This window comes from Peromyscus leucopus, chromosome 6 (assembly GCF_004664715.2).
Source record: "Peromyscus leucopus breed LL Stock chromosome 6, UCI_PerLeu_2.1, whole genome shotgun sequence".
NCBI lineage: Eukaryota > Metazoa > Chordata > Mammalia > Rodentia > Cricetidae > Peromyscus > Peromyscus leucopus.
This window is the reverse complement of record NC_051068.1, coordinates 21,641,948-21,663,649: the sequence shown is the minus strand read 5'-3', so window position 1 is coordinate 21,663,649 and position 21,702 is coordinate 21,641,948. Positions and strand designations below refer to the sequence as shown.

Below are 21,702 nucleotides of genomic sequence, written 5' to 3'. Positions count from 1 at the left end.
CTTCCTCTACAGTATATTAGCAGTAAATTCAATGACTCATCAATCTTTCATAAAGTAGAACATCTACATTTGAATGTCACTGGAAATATCCCTTTCTTTAACTGCCACAGATATTTTATAACTAAATCCTGAAAAAAATTTAAGAAACTACTTAAGAAGTATGCTTTTAACTCCAGAATGCCAGGAGACAGAGACAGGTGGATATCTATGAGTTTGAGGCCACTTGGTCTACATAGTGAGAACCTGTCTACAAAGAACAAAAATATGTGTTTAGCTCAAAAGTTACTCCTAGTTTTGTCTAGCTAGAAATAAAATGCATGTTTTAAAGAATTTAACAATGGATTTCAAAACTTACATGTCCCATATAAGCTATGAAAGATGCCTTGGTCCCTGTGAAGTACGTTACAAGATAGCAGGTGTAGACTATTCTCAAACCAAGTCTTCCTTAGTATGGTTATGAAGACAAGGCGCTGCAGAAGAAAGCCCATGCTAATCTGAGGAAATAAGGTATTCACTATGGGGTGCTGTCATGACCCCGACGAGAGGAACCAGATATGGTTTCCACCTACCATGTCATCTTTGCTTTCATTCTTGGATGAGACTTCTGTCTCCATAGCAGCGTCACTGTGATCACCTTCCAGATTCTGCTTCTCAATCACTGATGCACTGGCCACACTGAAGATTCCATGGATGTTAATACGGACTTTAACTTTTACTTTAGAACTATCACCATCAGACTGTGGGAAGACATTCTGAATAGTGAAGTTCCCTTAAGGAAACAAAGCTTTGATTAGTTAGTGTATTAACCTCAGATCAAACTCACTAAAGGTTTTAGTAACTTAATCATCATCTTTAAGGCATATGTAAAAATAGGATTAAATTCTGGATGATTGCTATGGAACACATGCTTTGTTCAGATTATCCTTACAGCAGGAACAAAGCAGGTGTGAAGACTCGCACATTCAGTAATTTGCTAGGAAAAATGTGATTTCACTACTCTTTTTGTATTTGTCATGTGCACGTGCACACACTTTCACATATATGGCACCATACGAGTGTGGAGGTCAGAGGACAACCTTCAGGAGTTGCTTCTTTTCTTCTACCATGGGAATCATCTGGGGATTGAACTCAGGTCATCAGGCCTGATGGCAAGTGCTTTTATCACACTGAGCCATCTTGCCAAACCAAGAGCTGGGATTCTAAACTAAGGACAATTTCATTTGATTCAAAAGCCAATGAATGACTTTAAGTAACTTATAATTAAAAGACAAAATAACAAAATCTAATTTCTGAGTTTGAAAACTTTATATATATATATATGTATTTAAATTTTGTTATGATTTTTATAATTATTGTTCATGAAAAATTATTGTTCATGAAAAGCATTTCCAAACAGTAAAAGCAAATTATCCTATACCAAAATTAGTGGTATCAACTAAAGAGAGACTAACAGGCCAAAAGTTAAGACAGGCCAGTGAACAAGTTTGGATTACAGTTTTACAGGTTGGGTTGTACACCAACACTCATTCTATGTCCCACGCAGTACTTCACAAGGTAATAGTATTGGTAGATAGGTTTTTGGTTCTGTTTTTGTTTTGTTTTTAAGGGTCTATTAAATTTAAGACTGGTTTCCTTATCAAAGGAGACAATTAGAAGAGGTCTTACATACATACACGGGAATGTCATGTGACTATGAAGATACTTTTTACAGTCCTACAAGGAAACAGACCTTTCTTCTTAAAAATTAATTAAGACTAGTCAAGTGCAGTAGTGAGAAGAGGGGAAAGTGTGGAACAGGAGTTCAACCTGCAACTGACTGTGAACACTCAACTGAGATAACGCACTACCTTCAGACCAGCTGGAAACACTTTCTTATAGCTCAGTTCAAAACTCTAGCTCACAATGGAGACAATACACATCCATTGCTGAAGCCATCTAGCTGGTGGACGTGTAGCTGCCATAAAAATAGTGTAACTTGCAGTAACTTCTACTGCTTTAGTAATTGCTTTCAAAGTTTATTTTCTCCTTTTTAGTCTATTAATATAGAAACTTTAAAAAAATATTTTAAATATTACAAAATCATGTTTTATATTGTATCATTTAAACATAAACAGATAAAGTGGACATCACAATTCTCTATTTGCTCTTTCATATCACTCAACAACACAGTTTCAGAGTTACATAGTCATGTTAATAATACAAACACAATTTGCCTAAAAGTGTTTTTCCATTAGCCAACCTTGACATAAACTTTTCAGGCCAATTTTAGAACACTTAGAATACAGAGTCCATGAAATCAGAAGTAGGACTAGTTGGGAAGAGGAAGAGGAGTGGTAGAAAGAGAGACTAATGGAGTTGAATATGATCAAAGCACTCTGCATATATGGATATACATACCAAGAGGAAAATGTCATAATGAAACCCATCATCCTGTATAGAGACTATACACTAATAAAAATATAGAAGCCAAAACAAATGAGGACTATTCAAACATGCTACTTTTCTAGAAATAAATTAAGCATAAAAAGTTCAGTTACAAAAAAGTACAAATTTCTTTAAGATCAAGATTAATTTAAATGAAATGTTAATTTTTGCTTACTTAATTCTATATATTGTTTATTTGCTTTGTTTTGTTTGTTGTTTTTTGAGACAGGGTTTTTTTTTTTTCTGTAGCCTTGGCTGATCTGGATCTAGCTCTGTATACCAGGCTGGTCTTGAACTCATAGAGATCCACCTGCCTCTGCCTCCCAAGTGCTGGGATTAAAGGCGTAAGCCACCACCACCTGGCTATATATTGTTTATTAAAGGTTAAAAACTTAAGAAATTTTTTTGTTGTCTTACCAATTCTTGGATCAGGATAAGGCACTTCATGCAAATTAGTATAAAATGCTTCTAGTTCAAATGGTTCCTTCTTGTGGAAAGTTATGACCTTTGAGAATGGGGCAGGATGGTTCTTAGAGAAGACTTCACATTCCCTAAAGTGCAGGTAGAAAAGACATTCATTGAAATAAAGCAAATAGGTTGCCTGGGACCCAATGTCAGAATAGATTTCACTCTTAATTCATGAGCAGTAATTGCAAAGATGAACATATGTAAGGAAAAACACCTATGGATTTTTCTATTTTCAACAAGTTAACAATTTAAGGCTTTCAGAACATCTAACGTAACTCATCGCTGTACACTAAGAAAAAAAATTACCAGAGAATATGCACAATGTGTGGTCATATGTAGGAAGGGTAAGGCCCTGCCTATTAACTCTCAAACACTTGACCATATGCAGCCCTTTGAATTACAGCCCCCATTAAGTACTCTTATTTGGAAATAAATTTACAGAAGGGTACAGATATAAAAACATTACAAAGAGTATCTGTGTATCAGTTTCCTAGACTTGCTACTGCCCTTTGCCCTATTTGTCTTGTCATTTGAATGCACATATTCTATGTGTGCATTTTGTACTAAACAAATTGAAAGTGACACATTTGTGTTATTATTGCAAATACTTCAGTATGCACTTCCTAAAAGGGAAAGTCTCTGAAGTTTTAATCATATTTCAATTGTTCATCTTCTGTCTGTTTATAGTGTTTCCTTCCCTATAGAGCAGGAAGTTTTAAACTTGCAGTAATCTCTATTCCTTAAAGAATGTAACAGGAATGTTTATGACTATTGCTTATGGCTGTTTATTATATAACATCATATCACCTTAGTCACTCAAAGGTTTAAAATACACAGATGAAACTTTTCTCCCTAGTTTTCAGGAGCCTACTAATACTTTTTTCGTTCTTTTTGTTTGTTTGTTTTGTTTTTGTTTTTTTGTTTTGTTTTTCGAGACAGGGTTTCTCTGCGTAGCTTTGCGCCTTTCCTGGAGCTCACTTGGTAGCCCAGGCTGGCCTCGAACTCACAGAGATCCGCCTGCCTCTGCCTCCCAAGTGCTGGGATTAAAGGCATGCGCCACCACCGCCCGGCCTTTTTTCGTTCTTATTGTGGTCACTACCACATATGCTTTTTAGTTTAGCTCTCTCTATAGTTTGAGATTTTTCTTACTTACATATTTAACTGAAACTGAACTCTATATACCCGTTCTTGACTTAAACCATATTAAGACAGGTCATCCAAATGCTCTGTACAACATTCATATAGGGCTGTGTCTTTGTTAGGTTTTCTATTGCTGCAATGAAACAACATGACAAAAAGCAAGTTGGGGAAGTAAGGGTTTATTCAGCTTCCACTTCCTCATTCGTTTATCATCAAAGGAAGTCAGGGCAGAAACTCGAGCACTTCAGGAACCTGGAGGCAGAAGCCATGGAGGAGTGCTGTGTACTGGCTTGCTCCATATGGCTTGCTCAGCCTGTTTTCTTACAGAACTGAGGACCATCAGCCCAATGGGCTGAGCCCTACCACATCAATCACTATTTATGAAAATGATCTACACACTGACCCACAGCCTGATCTTATGGAGGCATTTCCTCAATTGAGGTTCTTTCCTCTCAGATGACTGTAGTTTGTGACAAGTTGACATGAATCTAGTCAGCACAAGATGATAGTCTGTATTTTTGAAATTTGTACAAAAAAAATCAGTTTCTTGGGTATAATGACATACAGAACACAGAACAAAAGCAAGTTCACAATGTAGATACAGTTTTATTCATTGTATAAGCTATTTCAAAATGGGAGGCAAGTAAAATACTTTACAATTTTTTATTTTGGTAGGGAAGCAAGCTATTTACATGCTAGGTAATTTTCAGAAACAATGTAAATGTCAACAGAAGCACAAAAATATGATTTACATTAAATTCTTAATAGATTATATAATACATAGTAAATAAAATATTATTTATATTTTAACTAGATGTATAAAAATGTTTTTATTACATAGTAATAAAAGCATTCTTTTTTTTGTCTTTTTAGACAGGGTCTCCTGTAGCCCCTGTTGTCCTTTAATGTTCTATATAGATGAGCACATTGAACTTGAATCCTCCTGTCTCCACTACCTGGGTGCTAGGATTATAGGCATGCTTCAACACACTAGGTCTATTTATGTGGCACTGAAGATGGAACCCATGACTTTGTACATGCTAGGTAAGTGCTCTACCAATTGAGTCATATCAGGGAGAAAAAAAATAGTACTCCCTCCTTTTTTTTTTTAACAATAATTATGTTAAATTTAAAAGTATAGGAGAAAATGGAATAAAACATGTAATATTGTGTTAATAGCAATGTAAGGAATTTTTTAGATATTGTACTAAACACTAATTTGCTAGTATGAGTCAAAATGGGTGCTTATGCTCTGGCTAAGCAATTTTACTCTGTTATTTTATAGACAGAACAAACATACCTGTACATGGTTATATGTATAGCAATGTTTCTAAACACTTAACTGGTGTTTAGCAAAATGTGATTTTTCCTAGTGCTTTGGCTCTTTACTACAGCATATTCAATTGTTGCAACAGTTTTCTGTTTGCTGATGTGGGAAAGTCCTATGCAGTATCTTTTTCAAGAACCAACTGCATGGGAGCTCCACAGATGACTCTTTATGTACTCAACAGGTGCATGCTTTTATTTATGATTATTCAAAGAACAGGCATAGGCAGATACACTTGCTGCTAAAAATAGCTAATATGAATTAACAAATATGCCCATCATGGTATATAAGTTAATTGCTATAGTCTCTTTTCTCTAATACTATTTGACACATTTAACAAATTTTATAATTACTTACTTGTATTTTATGAACATTGGTGTTTTGCCTACATATGTATCTGTGTGAGAGTGTCAGATCCCCTGGAACAGGAGTTACAGACAGTTTTGAGCTGCTATATAGATGCTGGGAATTGAACCCAGGTCCTCTGGAAGAGCAGCCAGTGTTCTTATCAGCTGAGCCATCTCTCCAGCCCCACATTCAACAAAATTTTAAGATTTTAAGAAGCATAAATTCCACTAATTTAGAAAAAGCATATTTGATTAGTTGAAGATTTATAATAAAATATAGTTAAGATTTTAAAAATAACTTACCCAGTCCCTTCTTCAAAAGAAGTCTTCCACCTTAATGTGATTGAGTAGGGAACAAGGTCTGTTATCGAAAATTCACGCACTTTAAATGCTGGTGACAGAATCGCACACTGAAAGTAAGAAATGCACTTAAATGAGCAAGTACAAATCATATTCTAGATTAACCATAAATAAATTGCTAAGTGATGTCTTTATAGTAAAAACTGTGAAGATTTTAAAATTTGTTACATCTTTGTAATGACAAAAGAAAGTTTAAAAGGGCCCACACTATTTTATGTGATTTTACAAAAGCTAATCTAAGAATAGCTTTAAATTTCCAAAAAGAATTATTAATGAACATCATCTCAAGAATTCAGTTTTCAGTACATAAACACATTATCCTAACACTGTTTAAAAGTACAAGAGGAACCAGGCATGGTGGTACATGTTTTTAATCCCAGTACTTTGAAGGCAGAGGCAGGTATACACACACACACACACACACACACACACACACACACACACACACACACACAGTATATGTGATGGGGGAGCAAGGGAGAGAAAGAGAGATACAGACATAGACAGACAGACAAGACTGACCAGGAGTAGTTACTTTCAGTATTCTGTTGGGATGAGCAGGACAGGTAAAAGACCTGTCACAGACACTGTGCAAACTACAAATTAAACAGTTCTAACCTGCAATGCACACCCTCTGGCGACGGCTTCATCAGCATTGAGGGTGGTACTGATGTCTTTCAGAAAGAATCTAGTGACCTGCTCCTTGACTGCAGGAATCCGAGTGGCCCCTCCTACAATTTCTATGCTGTTTATGTCTTCACGATGTAAGTCTGGAATTAAAATGTATTTCAGTGAAAGAATGAGAAGTCTTCAAAATTTGGGCACACTAGTTGTCAGAATGTACTTTATATGTAAGTGGGTTTTTTATGTGCTCAAAAGAAGATCAAAAAAACCCAGTAATTATGGAAAAGGCAAATTGTAACATTGTCTGCATGACACCATTGACTACGGTCCAGATGTCAGTGACAAGGACAGAACAAGTTCCTCATGAGCTTAGAATCTCTCCAGAGGTTATCACCTTTCTCATTTTCACCTTCTAACTTTATTAAAACTATTTTACAAGTTATCTTCAAGACAGCAATTATGTCCTCATCTCTTCTCATTTCTAATATAATCCCCTACTAAAATCTTATATAATTACATAAAACACCCAAACTACAGTTGGCAGGTTTATGATGTGAACAATATAATAAGGAAGGAAAGTGCTCAGGAAGCTGGAATGCCAGTGTCCTGTTCTACAAATGAATGAGTTATGATTTCTTTTCAAAATGAAAACTATGAGACTTGTAAAGAAAGTTGGTCATTTCCACTTACTAGCTTGGTCCATTACTGCTTTTAAAGGTGGTTCAACCCTGGCCAAGAGCGAAGCACACAACTGTTCAAACTGAGCCCTGCAAAAATGAAATAAAAATCATTAGTATGGGGAAGAAAAGCACATACCCTCTAAAACAACAGACCTGGGGAAAATCCCAACATGACCCAAAGAGAAAATCAGCAAGCGCTCTTCGAAGTGAAAACACATGGTACCTGTTCATCTTACTAGAAACATCAAGGTCATTCATGAAACACTCGATGTTCAAGGGAAGATCTGATGCATTTGCACTCATCAGCTTCTTCAGTTTCTCGCACTCCTGATACAGCCGCAACAAGGCCCGAGAGTTCTCCTTGACATTTATCTTATATTTGGTCTTGAATTCATCACAGAAGTAGTCCACTAAAGCCTCATCAAAGTTCCTGCCACCCAGATATGGGTCAAAGGTAGTAGCCAACACCTGTTTAGTTGAAAGAAAATAACTAAGTTTTCCAATACAGTGTCTTACTTAGTTACTTTTCTATTGCCATGGCAAAACACCATGATCAAGGCACCTTGTAAAAGAAAACATTTAATTTGGGCTTACAGTTTCAGAGGGTGAGTCCATGACCATCACGGCAGGAAGCATGGAGGCAGGCAGGTACCATGCTACAGCAGAAGCTGAGGTATTTTATCTTAAGACACAACCACAAGGCAGAGAGAGCTAACAGTGACACACCTCCTCCAACAAGGCCACACCTCCCAATCCTTCTCAAAAGTTCAACCTTTCAAACCACAACATTCTATTCCCTAGCCTCTATAGGCTTGTGGCCATATCATAAAACAAAATGCATTTGGTCCAACATCAAAAGTCCCCTGGTTTTTCACAGTTTAAAAGTCCAGTCTCTTCTGAGACTCAAGGCAACCTCTTAATTGTAATCCTCTATAAAATAAAAAGCAAAAAAGCAAATTACATATATCCAACAAACAATGGCACAGAATTATACATTACCATTCCAAAAGGGGGCACAGTGAGGAAATACTGGATGAAAGCAAGACCAAAATGCACGGGGCAATCCCCACATCCTGAAACTCCACATCTCAGGTCAAAGCACACAGACGGACGGCTCTGCCCTTTCAGCTTCACTGTCTACAGCGCACTTCTCTGGTTTTTAGGCTGGCTCCACTCTGTATGGAGCAGTAGCTGGGCACTTACACTCCGACTCACAAACAAACATGGGGCAGGGGTAAGGAGAGTGCAAAAGCAAGCACAAACTGGGAATGGCACAGGCTTCTGAATCCTCAAAGCTCGCCCTCAGTGACATATCTCCTCCAACAAAGCCACACCTCCTAATTCTTCCTAAACAGTTCCACCAACTGGAGATCAAGTATTTAAAATATAAGACTCTGAGAGCCATTTGCGTTCAAACCATCACACACACACACACACAAACCCAAAAGCCAAAAACAAAATAAACAAACAAAAAACCCTTCTAAAACTGTAAAAGTAAAGGCTAACCAAAAGAACTTGTCAAATCACTGGGTGCCAAATGTTGGGTTAAATTATCCCTTGTACCTGGCTCACATAGCTCCCTCCTCTGTTACCTGCCCTATAGTTACACAACTCTACCACACAACTATAAGAGAAGAACAATTCTAATTCTGAAACAACTGAGTGAGAACTAAAATGTCATTAACTTACATTCATTGGTTCTCTAACACACTGGACCCTAAATGAAGTTTAAGGGCAAACAGCAGTTCTAAGTGCTAAGTGCAGACAAGCAAAGCACCCAAGAAAAGATCAAAAGACTGGATCACAGTATTGTATGTAACCAGTCAATTTCCAGATTAGCAGTTAAGCCTTTGGCTATGATCTTTAAAAAAAAAAAAACAAAACAAAACAAAACAAAAAAACCTACTTATTTTTACAATGTAAAACAAAAGAATAAACAAAAGAGTAAAAATGGAAAACAGAAACAGAATAACCTGTTTTCCACCAGACTACCATCTGGCCACTGTAATGTAGGCCTGTAAGTCAGAGAACTCCAGGATGTCTACCCCTCTCCTTGAGAAAAATGGTTCCTAACCTTATGACTAGGGAGTCGCTCTTCTGCAGGCATGGTCCTCAGCAGTTTCTTCTAAGATGGGCAGTACACTAGCATCAAGTACTATGGACAGTATTTTTCCAACAGACCGACACAGACTCTATGAATACAGACTACCCTCAGGGTCCAGTGCTGTCCAGCATGAAATGTAAACTCATCCTGCCATGTGATGATGCAAGTGTGTATTCAACTAAGAATGGGGCACAACCTTAAACAACTTCAACAAGACTCAGTGATGAAAAAAGTATAGATGACTCCACCTAAAGTTAGCTAGAAAAAGAAGGGGGAACTCCACCTTTGTTACTACGTTAAAATTAAAGACCAGAGGCCAGGAATTAAACTAACTTTTACAAAAATACTATCATTTCATTACATGCCATTTCCTTTGTTTTTCTGATTATAAGGATTTCATTATAGTACCACAAAGTACAAAACAAAAGGTGCATCTGATGGATGAACAAAAAAACAACGGAGATATTTAACACATAGAAACTACCAGGTGCCACACATCGCAAACATTTTATATCTACAAAATCCTAGGAGAATCTCAAGCAGCCTCCAGGTCTCACAGGCCGTTCCCGAGATGCAGTTTCTGTGAGTCATCATGCTGCAGGGTGGGCTCTGGGATGATGCAGTGCCTTGGAGTCACCCATGCTCCGTGCAAGTGACTCCTTTATTCATACTCTATAAACTGTCTGGTTCACTTAAAAAAAAAAAAAAGGCAACTTCTAGGATGCTGTTATCAGTAAAGAGAACCTAAAGTCAAGGAAAGTTAAGAAACTTGAAGTCAGGCAGCTGTGGCACACACCTTTAATCCCAGCACTCGGGAGGCAGAGGCAGGTGGATCTCTGTGAGTTGGAGGCCAGCCTGGGCTACAGAGTTCCAGGACAGACTCCAAAGCTACACAGAGAAACCCTGTCTCAAAACAAAACAAAACTTGCTGAGGATCAGTTTTTTGTTGATGTGTATATTGTGCACATGTGTGTGTGTGTGTGTGTGTGTGTGTGTGTGTGTGTATATGTATGTGGTGATACATTGTGTACCTTAATAAAATCTGCCTGAAGATCAGAAGATAGAACAAGTCACTAGATTAAACATACAGGCCAGGCAGTGGTGGCACACACGTTTAATCCTAGCACTTGGGAGGCAGAGATCCATCTGGATCTCTGTGAGTTCAAAGCCGCCCTGGATTACATGAGATTGACTCAGTCCAGGAGTGAAACAGAGCCAGGGGTGGTGACACACACCTTTAATCCCAGCACTTGAAATCTCATGCCTTTGCTTGGGAAGCACACACACACCTTTAATCCCAGGAAGTGATGGCAGGGCAGAGAAAGATCTATAAGGAGTGAGGAGACAGGAACTGAGGCTTTTCAGGCTGAGGAGTCCTAGAGATAAGAGGTGGCTGTGGCTTGTTCCTTTGTCTCTCTGATCTTCAGGCAAATATTTATTAGGGTACACAATATATCACCACATATAATGAGTATTTTTAGATTTATTTTTTTGTGTATGAATGCTTTGCAGACATGTATGCATGTGTACCGTGTGTATGCCTAGTGTTCTCAGAAGCCAGAAGAGGGCCTCAGTCCCCTGGAACTGGAGTTTCCAAAGGCTGTGGACCACCCATGGTGCGAGGAATTGAACCTGGGTCCTCTGTAAGAGCAGCAAGTGCTCTTAGCTGCTGAGTCATCTCTCCAGCCCTGTTGTGATGGTTATGTTTTTAAGAGGCAGAATAAGACTTTGAGCCCACTTGTTAAGTGTGTGCTCTTTACATACCATACACTCTTACTCATCAAAGTTATATAGAGTAATTGAGTCACTTACTTTAAGTTTTCCTTTGTTAAAAGCACAAATGGAGACCTGATAGGCAGAATGTCCCATGTCGATAAACACAACATTCCTTGGTTTCTCATCTAATGAGGGAAGATCCTGTTTATAAATTCCATATGCCAGTGCAACTGTATAAGAACAAACATTAGGTTAATTTTTATATTGCTGTCCTTTGGAAAACAAGACAAAGTTGTTTTTATATTGCATTCTAATAAACAGTATAATAATAGATTCAGAATACATTAACTTTTCACAAATTGCTTAACATTTTATTTTTCCTACTCATTTGTAAAGAGTTACAGCAGTAACCATTCTTTAAATTTAATTGTGAATTCAATCTGTGCCAAAATTCTGTATTCCAAAGCAACAAATTAGAAACAATACAAGTTTTAAAAAGCTGTTTTTTCTGATGGTACTTTTCAAGTGGCAATACGGACCTGCAGTGGTTTCGTTCATCAGCCTCAGACAGTTCAGGCCTGCAACCTGAGCTGCCGCCATCACGGACCGTCGCTCTGCATCGGTGAAAAAGCTCGGGATCTGGTGAGAATAGGCATAAGTTACTGCCTCAGTGCCACAGACTTTACTGATAACTGCAGGAGCACATGTAACTTGAAATCAACATAAAATGTCAGTGTAGGTTCTTAACTTTGACAGTTTCTATACCACGCCACACAGATGGGATTTGGAGTATGAACACAAATCCAATTAGAATGGCAGGATCACCAGTTCTGTTTACCTCAAGGAGCCAGTGTTAGTCTGGTTACTGTGGTTTAGATAGCTGTCTCTAAGTTTCATGTGCTAGTCCTCAGTGTGGACCTTGTGGAGGTAGACTGTGGTTGAAGGTGCTTAGATTAATTGAGAGGTAGCTCTAGGAAGAGATGATGGACTCCATTTCTGTCTGAATTCTTGTTCAGCAATCTGGTCTTTTCTTCATACATATCCTTGCCTTTCCTGGCTACATAGTTCAAAGCCAGCCTAAGCTACATGAGACCCAGCTTAAATTAATTGATAGAAAAAAGGATAGCCTCTTACCAGGCTCTTAATTCAAATTCAATCCAAAATTTACAGTGCCAATCAATCCAAAGGCATGTATCAAAATATCTGAAATAGTTTTATCCTAAAAATCATTTGCAAAGTATAAGCCAGCACTTGTTTGTCCATACACAGGAGTGAATGCTATGTGCACCCTTCACTGGGTCACTGAGAGGGTACCTTAACTCTGGGAAGCTACTACAATTCCACTGAATTCCAAGCCATCTAATTCTCTCCAGAATAAAATAGGTTTCATGAACAGACAAGGCGGCCAAGCCTGATGACCTGAGTTCAATACCCAGAACTCACATGGTGGAAGGCGAGAACTGACTCTAACTGTCCTCTGGTCTTCACACACACTTCTCTGGCACTTGATACATGGTAGACACATGCATTGCATGCACACACATCCACAAGTAAATAAACAATGTCAAAAACATTTAAATGGATTCACTAGCTGTTATGTCCTCACCACAAGACAAACTAATAGTTTCCCATATTTAAATTCAGCTTCCAAAACCTAATGAGAAAAATAAACCTGTTTTCCTTACAGTTAGCCTGCTCCATTATTTTGATACACTATTGAAAACTTGACTAATATATTAGACTATTAAAATACTAGTCCTAGGCATGGTTGCACACGCCTTTAATCCCAGCACTTGGGAAGCAGAGGCAGACAGATCTCTATGAGTTTGAGGCCAGACTGGCTTACATAGTGAATTCCAGGCCAGCCAGTGCTACATAGTAGGAACCTGTCTCAAAAAAAAAAAAAAAAGTAAAATATTAGTCTTTCTTTAATAATAAAAAATCAAAACCCTAAGACTTTGCTAAAACGAGGTGCATCTAATAACATAATGTTAAAAAAAGGACATGCACAGGCTAGAGAGATGCTCAGTGTTAAAAGCACATGTTGTTCTTGAAGAGCACTGGAGTCCTGTTCCAGGACCACCCAGATCAAGCATAATTTCCTGTAACTCCAGTTCCAGGAAATCTGAGGCCCTCTTTTGGTTTCTATGACATGGCATGCACATGGTGCCTGCACAGACAACCAAGTACACATACACACACACACACACACACACACACACACACACACACACACAAAAAAACAAAACAGCTATACAGAGCATAATTTCATTTCTGTGAAATATATATACAACTAGAAGATGAAATACAAGTGTTTAAAATGGTTACATTTCCAAGGAAGAAAAATACATATTGCAGGAAGTTATGAAAAACCTATTTTACAGCTATGAAAAAATACTGCATTTACACAGTTAAACTCAGGCTTAAAATGTATAAAGATTTATTTATACTTATTTATATCAAGCTAAGAAATGCTTTGATTTAGCCCCTATCCCCCAATTTTTTTTTTTTTAACAGGGTTTCTTTGTGTCCCAGAATTAGCTCTGTAGATCAATTTGGACTTGAAATCACAGAGATTCACCTGCCTCTACCTCCCAATTGCTGAAATTAAAGGCATGTGTCACCATTGCTCAGTTATTCCCAAAATTTTAAAGATAATTATTGAATATATTAATGTAGAAAATAACTCAATGCCTTCATGACCTGATGTGCAATCCTGTCTCAAATTCTCAGTATGCTGGAATTAGTATTCAGTCACAATACCCAGCTTAATATTTCTTTTATATGATATGTATGTGGAGGTTGTGCAATGCCACAACATGTATTTATAGGTCAAAGGACAACTTTGTGGAAGCAGTTCTTTCCATCTTCTCATGAGTTCAGAGGACTAAATGCATGTCCTCAGGTTTGAGTGGCAAGTGCTTTTTACTCACAGACATCTCACTGGCCCCCAAGTTAAACTATTTGCTGGTTGTTCTTTTTATTTATTTAGACAGACTCTGACTATATATCCTGGCTGTTCTGGAACTCACTATGTAGACCAGCCTGGCCTTGAACTCAGAGATTTGTCTGCCTCTGCCTCCTGAATGCTGGGATTAAGGGCACATGACATCATGCCCAGCTTAAATTTTAAGTTTTAAGCTAGTAGTCTCTATTTTTATTGTGTTCTGCTTATTATTTTGTCTTTTTTTTCTTTTTTGGAGCTAAGGACTGAACCCAGGGCCTTGCACTTGCTAGTCAAACACTCTATCACTGAGCTAAATCCCCAATGTGTTCTGTTTGATGTGCTCACTGTCCTGTACATTATTATTATTCTCCTGACAAATCTATAATTCATATGTCTGGTTCATATATTATTTATGGGGCAATTTATGAACCAAGTACTTTTGTAGCTGTTATGGATACAGTAGTCCACAGAACAGTAAAGTAATCCTCCTAATGCTTACAACCACAAGAGATGGATCTTAAGACACCCGCACCATTCTTATACATATATTCAGAGTGGCAACATGAGGAAGAGTGGCAAGCACTCTCTTGGGAATGAATCACCTCAATTCTTTGTCTGGAGGAACACTAGGTGGTGATACTCTACCCTCGTTGGGAAGCTCAGACTTACTGTGTTAATACATATAAAACTACTACAGGCCCTAGCTAATGGTAAACACTCTTATCTGCTATTTCTAGTGGTTACAAAGTAAAATACTAAGCTCTTACATTTCTTTCCCATTAAATTCAAATGATGAACTTTAATCATACTAAGTAAAAACTTTAATCACACTAAGTAAAAACATGTATGTTAAAAAGAAGCTAACAATATTCAGTGAGATTTCAAGAGACAGGCTATGGCAGATAATTAAATATTTTATTAAGAATTAAAAAAAAAGATCCTTAAAGAAATACCTTCCCACCCCCACAGAATACTATAACTTCAAATTCCTGTCTATGACTTCGAATCCCTAACTTTGAATTTTTAACTTATGCCCTAAAACATTAAAGTATTCAAAGTTGGGAAGTTAAAAGCTATTTGGGAAGATTATCTTTTTAAGTTTTTAAAAATTACATTCATTTAGTGTGTATCTTTGGATAGATTTGTGTGCACACACATGTGGGAGGGGGCACACATTAAGAAGCAGAGGACAACCCTCAGGAGCCATGTGGGTCCTGGTGATCAAACTCAAGTGCCTTTACCTGCTGAGCCCTCTCACTTGTTCCTTAGGAAGATTCTTAGAAGTGGCAGGGGCAGCAGTCACTAAAAAATAACACACTCTGTTTTTTTTTTAAAGTTTATTTATTTATGAATTTTTTAAGGTATAAGCCCTCCATCTGCATGTATCCCTACATTGGATCCCATTACACATGGTTGTGAGCTACCACGTGGTTGCTGGGAATTGAAGTCAGGACCTCTAGAAGGGCAGTCAATACCTTTAAACCACTGAGCCATCTCTCCAGCCCCACACTCTGGTTTTTGAAGGTTCACTGATGATCAGAACAGACTTTATAGGAGAGTCAATCTAAACTTCACGAAACAAGGTAAAGTCACTGTAAGTTATTTTCTGACCAAAGGGGAAAATTACAAAGAGAAAACCTTTTCTCCTTGATGTCAATACCCTGGAGCTCACCGAGATCACACAGTCGGCCACTGGCTTCTTCAGGGCATTTTCTGAGGTCTCTTTAAGCTTAGCCAACAACATCCCAGTGACTTGCTCAATGGCAAAGGGCCTCTCTTCCTCCAGGTACCGAACCTACAACCAAGATCAATACACTCAGTCACTTACTTATTCACACAACACATGTGCACACCACACACCACAGTGCAAAGAGCAGTCTGTTCCTTACAGATGGTTACTAGCAACATTGAGCATGTCTCTCACTTTTAGCTCCACACAAACAAGTACATTACTTTGGACAGAGCTCTAAACTCATAGGTCCTCATCCATAAAAACCATTAATTTTTATCATTAATTTTCCAAGTATGATGTAAACAACGAAGGAAAAAAGATAAAATTCTTAAAAGTTAGTACTCCTGGGCTTAACATGCAAGCCTCGGTCACATGTTTTTGAAAAGAAGAAATTAAAAACACCGGGTAAATAAAAAGAACCCTTATTTAGAAAGCTGGCTTGAGCCAGGTGGTGGTGGCACATGCCTTTAATCCCAGCACTCGGGAGGCAGAGACAGGTGGATCTTTATGATCTGAAGGCCAGCCTGGTCAAAAAAAAAAAAAAAAAAAAAAAAAAAGGAAGTCTGCTTATATTACACCAAAGTTCCTAAGGACATACATGGATTAAGTATAAAATTTGATGATTAATGGAGACCAGAAAGCTGCTACAATTTATTACCTAACTATATTTCATTTAGGAATATAAGATTAGTTTGAGCAAGGAACCTGTACTTGAAAGTAATTTAACCTTTGTGATGCATTTAAAAGCAATGCCAAGCAGGGCTGGAGAGGTGGCTAAGCAGTTAAGAGCACTGGCTGCTCTTCCAGAGGACCTGGATTCAACTTCCAGCAACCACATGGTGGTTCATAACCATCTATAACTCTACCTCCAGGGAATCTGGCCTCTGAAGGCAACAGGCAGGCATACAGACACACTGCAGGCAAAATACTAATACCCATGAAATACAATACAATGTAAAGTGATCGGAAGAACTTGCATAAAGCAATTTGTGTGTGTGTGTGTGTGTGTGTGTGTGTGTGTGTGTGTGTGTGTGTGTGGTTGTTGTTGTTTGAGATAGGGTTTCTCTGGGTAGCCATGGCTGTCCTGGAATTCACTCTGTAGACCAGGTTGGCCTCAAACTCAAGAGATCTGTCAGTGTCTGTCTCCCAAGTGCTGGGATTAAAGGCGTGCACCACCATGCCTGACAAAACAACTATGCTTAATTCACCCAATATAAGCCTATGTTCTTTAATTCTAGATCCCCAGGGTGCACTTTTTTTCTATGACATTAACCTTTGAAAGAGTTCGGGAGAATGCTCTCAAGCCTAGCAGCACATTTAGATGTGTAAATATGTAAAAATCAGTATATATCTAATGACACAGGAATGATTTTGAACCACAACTAAAATTGTTTTTTTACTGTTTTCCAATCCATGAAGAAATACCTAAGTAACAAATGCTATTGAACTGCTTCCTTTAAAATAAGGGGGTAAGGAGAAATGACTAACAGTGAAGAGAGTGAATCAAGCCACATAGTCTTACAGTAATTGGCTGATGAGGTGCTCAGTACTTCTTTGTATAAGGGTATTTGAAGGTTAGATGGAATGAGTATTAAGTACATTCAAGCAAATCTGTACAGAAAGACAAGTGAACAAAATACACAGAACTGGCTAGCGATCTTCAGCTTCCAAAGATGGAGACAATGGAATACAGACCTGACACTTTCAAAGCCTTTTAACTATCTTATAGCCACTCATTATGAATATACAAAATTTTATTGCTCCAAAATTAGTTTTTCTCTTAAAAACTTAGTTTTCTTCAGCCCATTCACAAAATATAATCCATTTTGCATGTGTTTAAACATGGGATTTTCTTTTCCTAGTGCTGGGAACCAAACTCAGGCCCCTGTGCTTGCTAGACAAGTACTTGACCACTGAGCTAAATAAATCTGCAACCCTTCTTTACTTTAAAGAATAAAAGCAAAATATTTGAATGAGCTGAAATCGTAATCTCTAACAGGTAAGATTGCTAGATGGTCACTGACCAGGCACTCAAAACCTAAACAATATCCGACTTAACTTTCCTCTTAGTTACTGCCGGCATAGCTCAGTTATCCAGCTCCACTCACCAATCCCTGACTTGCAGATTACACTGATGACTTCAGAATCTCTCTCTCTGTTTTTAACCTCTCATGGGGTTTCTTTCTCGCTATTAAAACCTGCCATCCACTTTACTCAGAATCTTTTTTTTTTTTTTTTTTGGTTTTTCAAGACAGGGTTTCTCTGTGTAGCTTTGTGCCTTTCCTGGAACTCGCTTTGGAGACCAGGGTGGCCTCGAACTCACAGAGATCCGCCTGCCTCTGCCTCCCAAGTGCTGGGATTAAAGGCGTACGCCACCACTGCCCGGCTCCAGAATCTTTTTCTAAAACTGGAAATACAGGCATATCCATAGCACAGACACATCAAATTTAAGAGTTAATCAAAATAGCTTTAGGAAGCTGCAGTCACACAGCAGAAAGTTCCAGAGATTATATTTTAAGAGGACTACAAAATTGTGCATGGATCTCCACGTTTTATTTGTACAATGTTTTCATCACTACTCTAAAAACCTCCTCCCAGCAGTTAGCTGTACATCCCATTCCCCATCCCCCTCAGTCCTTAGCAGTCACTCATCTACTTTCTGCCCATATGAATTTACTGTATTCTGGGAGGCTGCAAAAAAAAAAAAAAAAAAAAAAAAGACTCCACTAAATTATGTGGATTTTTGTGCTAGGGTTCCTTTACTTAGCATGTTTTTGAAGTTCATATATGGTGTGGCATGTATCAGTACTTTCTTTTTATGGCTGCATATTATTCTACTGTATAGATAGATGTATTTCACCTATCCAACTCAATGGGCACATGAGTATAGCAACTTTGTTGCTATAAATTACACTGTTAATATTATTAATGTTCATGAATAGGAATTTTGTGGACATATTTTCAACTCTTTGGGGTTTGTAAGGAGAAGAACTGTTGAGTCATACACTGTGCTTTATAGTATCTCACTAGTTTGTGTTGACCAATTTCCAACAAATGTCTAGAATACAGTCAAAAACACAGAATCCATTTCTTAGAAGAAAGTTTGCTTTAGCACTTCTAAATATTACAAGATTCTTGTAAACCTGAAAAACTGCTGGCAGTTCTACTACTTGGGAGGTGTACTCTTCTGAGTTGCACATGGCTCTGCTATTACTCCCTACAAACCTCATCTACTGGAGTTCTCCCAGTGATAGTAATTTCTTCTTTCAAACAAAGTAACTTTTAAAAAGTTACTGTCTAAGCCAGGCGGTGGTAGAGCACTCAGGAGACAGAGGCAGGTGGATCTCTGAGTTTGAGGCCAGCCTGGTCTACAGAGCGAGTTCCGGGACAGCCGGGACTGTTTCACAGAGAAATCTTGTCTCATAAAACAAAACAACAAAAAAGTTGCTATCTAAAATAGAATGTTTTGCATTCACTAAAATAACTGCAAACTTGACTATCTTAGGTGTTGTCCTAATTTGGGTTTCTACTGCTGTGATCAAACATCATGACCAAACCAACTTGGAGAGGAAAGGTTTATTTCATCTTACAGTTGCAGTGCATCATCCAGGGAAGGCAGAGCAAGAACTTGGAGGCAGGAGCTGAATCAGAGGCCATAGAGGAGCACTGTTTACTGGCTTGCTCCTCATGGCGTGCACAACTTGCTTTCTTATACCCCAGGACCCCTATCTGTCCAGGGGTGGCACCACCACAACCGACTGGAACCTCCCACTTCTATAACTAAGAAGACTGTATTACAGATTACCTGTAGGCAAATACTTGAGGCATTTTCTGAATTTAGAGTCCCCCTTCCCAAATAACTAACTTGTGACAAGTTGACAAAAAAAAAAAAAAAAAAACCAGCCAGAACAGATGCACATATGTACTATGTCTGAGAAAGAAAGTTATACTTCAGGTCATAACAGTAACATTCCCACATTGCTCCTTCCTTCAAGGCCACAGCTGTACTCTGCAAACACAAAGCTCACTCACCTTAACTCCTGCACTTCCATTGGGCATCTTCTGCAGCTCATAGGGAAGCTTGACTCTCTCGGTTTGCACAATGGGGTCATCAAATGATCGCCCATGAAGCTTTTTGAAGCCATGAATTGTATTTCTTACATTTGTGACTATCTGTTGGCAATAAAATTTGAATTTATCAATTAATGAGGCAAAATAAAGTAGTATCCTAATACTTAAAACCATCAAATATCTAATCCCATACATTCAAGTTCAGAATTTTACTTCATTCATTTTTTTGTTTTCCAACTAGAAAGTAAAGTTATAGTGTGAGTATGTATGTATCTTAAATACTGTATCTACAATTCTCTTCTTATCCTAGGAATTAGTGAAAGAGAGAATGATAATATAAAACCTAAAACTTTTCAAGTAATATGGTGAAAATCTATTGACAAATCATCTCTGGCTTCAGCACTTTGGAAAAATTGTATGTGTATGAGTATTTTGCCTGCATGTATGTCTGTATACCACTTGCATGTCTGGTGCCTGATAAGGACAGAAGGAGGCATCAGCTCTCCTGGAGCTGGAGTTACAGACGGCTGTGAGCCAGCATGTGGGTGCTGGAATTGAACATGGATCCTCCAGGAGAATGGTCATTATTCTTGACCACTGTGCCATCTCCCCTGCCCATCCTCAGCACTTTTGACCCAGGAAAATCCTGTCTTTGATTCTGTGTTTTCCCCTCACTTACAAATACTTTATTCTGAATTATGTGTGTGTGTGTATGGGGGGGGGTGCATATGAGTACAGGGCTCTTAGAAGTCGGAAGAGGGAGTCAAATCTCCTGGAGCTGGAGTCACTGGGAGTGCTGGGAAACTGACTCTGGTCCTCTGCAAGAGCAGTGTGTGCTCTTAACTGCTGAGCCATTTTTCCAAACCTTTCCCCCTTTTCTTATGTTTTTATTTACATTGTTTTTAAAAATCATTTAGTTTTCCTTTCTTCTCCATGTCTATTTTCTGAGAGATGTCTTATATATTGCTCCCATTGCTGAGAATCACCCCTAGACCAGTAATTAAAATCCCTTCTATGTAGCATAGTGCTAAGCAACAGTCTTAATTGTAAATGACTGATATTTTGACAAGATAATTTTTTGTTCAAACTATACACTGTTACTTAGGTACATATTTGCTTTCTTAGTGACTTGCAAACAGATCTGGAACTTCTATCATGGGGATGAATACATGGGGATACTCAGTTAATTTAACTCATAGGGAATGAATATTATAGGCTGCTTTAAACAAAGATTATTTCTGCTAAATTTAAAGCAGTCAAAATATGATGGTGCTAGAAAGATGGCTCAGTGATTAAGAGAGCTTGGTGCTCAGTCAAGAAGACCTGAGTTTAGAACCCAGAACTCACATCAGGTGGCATGCAAGGCCTGTGACTCCAGCTCCAAAGCACCCAACACTCTCTTCTGGCCTCCATGTGCACTGGTCCCATACCTGTACATGCAGACACAGACACACATACATATACACAAATAAAATAAAACCTAACTCTTAAAAACACCAAAATGTGATGTATAAATCTAATTAAAGGAGCTATTTAGCACATAATTAACATTTATATACAATCCAAATGTAGAAAACATAAAACACTTTCTCATATAAAGCAATTATAAAAGACATTCTTTCAAAATTGTAAGCCAAAGTTTTTAAATAAATGAGTAAATAATTCCTACAAAGTCATGAGGAAATAATGGCACATCAAATTACTGATTCTTTTGAAACAGGATATCATGTAGCTCAGGCTTTAAACTCACTTGAGATCAGCC

At 38.0% G+C, this 21,702-nt stretch overlaps 1 protein-coding gene across 1 annotated transcript in view; it reads right to left on the bottom strand.

Moving 5' to 3' along the window:
- Hspa4l (heat shock protein family A (Hsp70) member 4 like) overlaps positions 1-21,702 on the bottom strand; it is a 49,763-nt gene that overhangs the window by 22,026 nt on the left and 6,035 nt on the right. Inside the window, exons 3-12 of the mRNA XM_028895057.2 lie at positions 19,902-20,042; positions 15,810-15,932; positions 11,730-11,829; positions 11,287-11,420; positions 7,594-7,838; positions 7,381-7,457; positions 6,685-6,836; positions 6,010-6,116; positions 2,842-2,975; positions 570-769 (exon numbers count right to left, since the gene is read on the bottom strand). Coding sequence (XP_028750890.1) covers positions 570-769; positions 2,842-2,975; positions 6,010-6,116; positions 6,685-6,836; positions 7,381-7,457; positions 7,594-7,838; positions 11,287-11,420; positions 11,730-11,829; positions 15,810-15,932; positions 19,902-20,042 — 1,413 coding nt within the window. The remainder of the gene's footprint in view (positions 1-569; positions 770-2,841; positions 2,976-6,009; positions 6,117-6,684; positions 6,837-7,380; positions 7,458-7,593; positions 7,839-11,286; positions 11,421-11,729; positions 11,830-15,809; positions 15,933-19,901; positions 20,043-21,702) is intronic.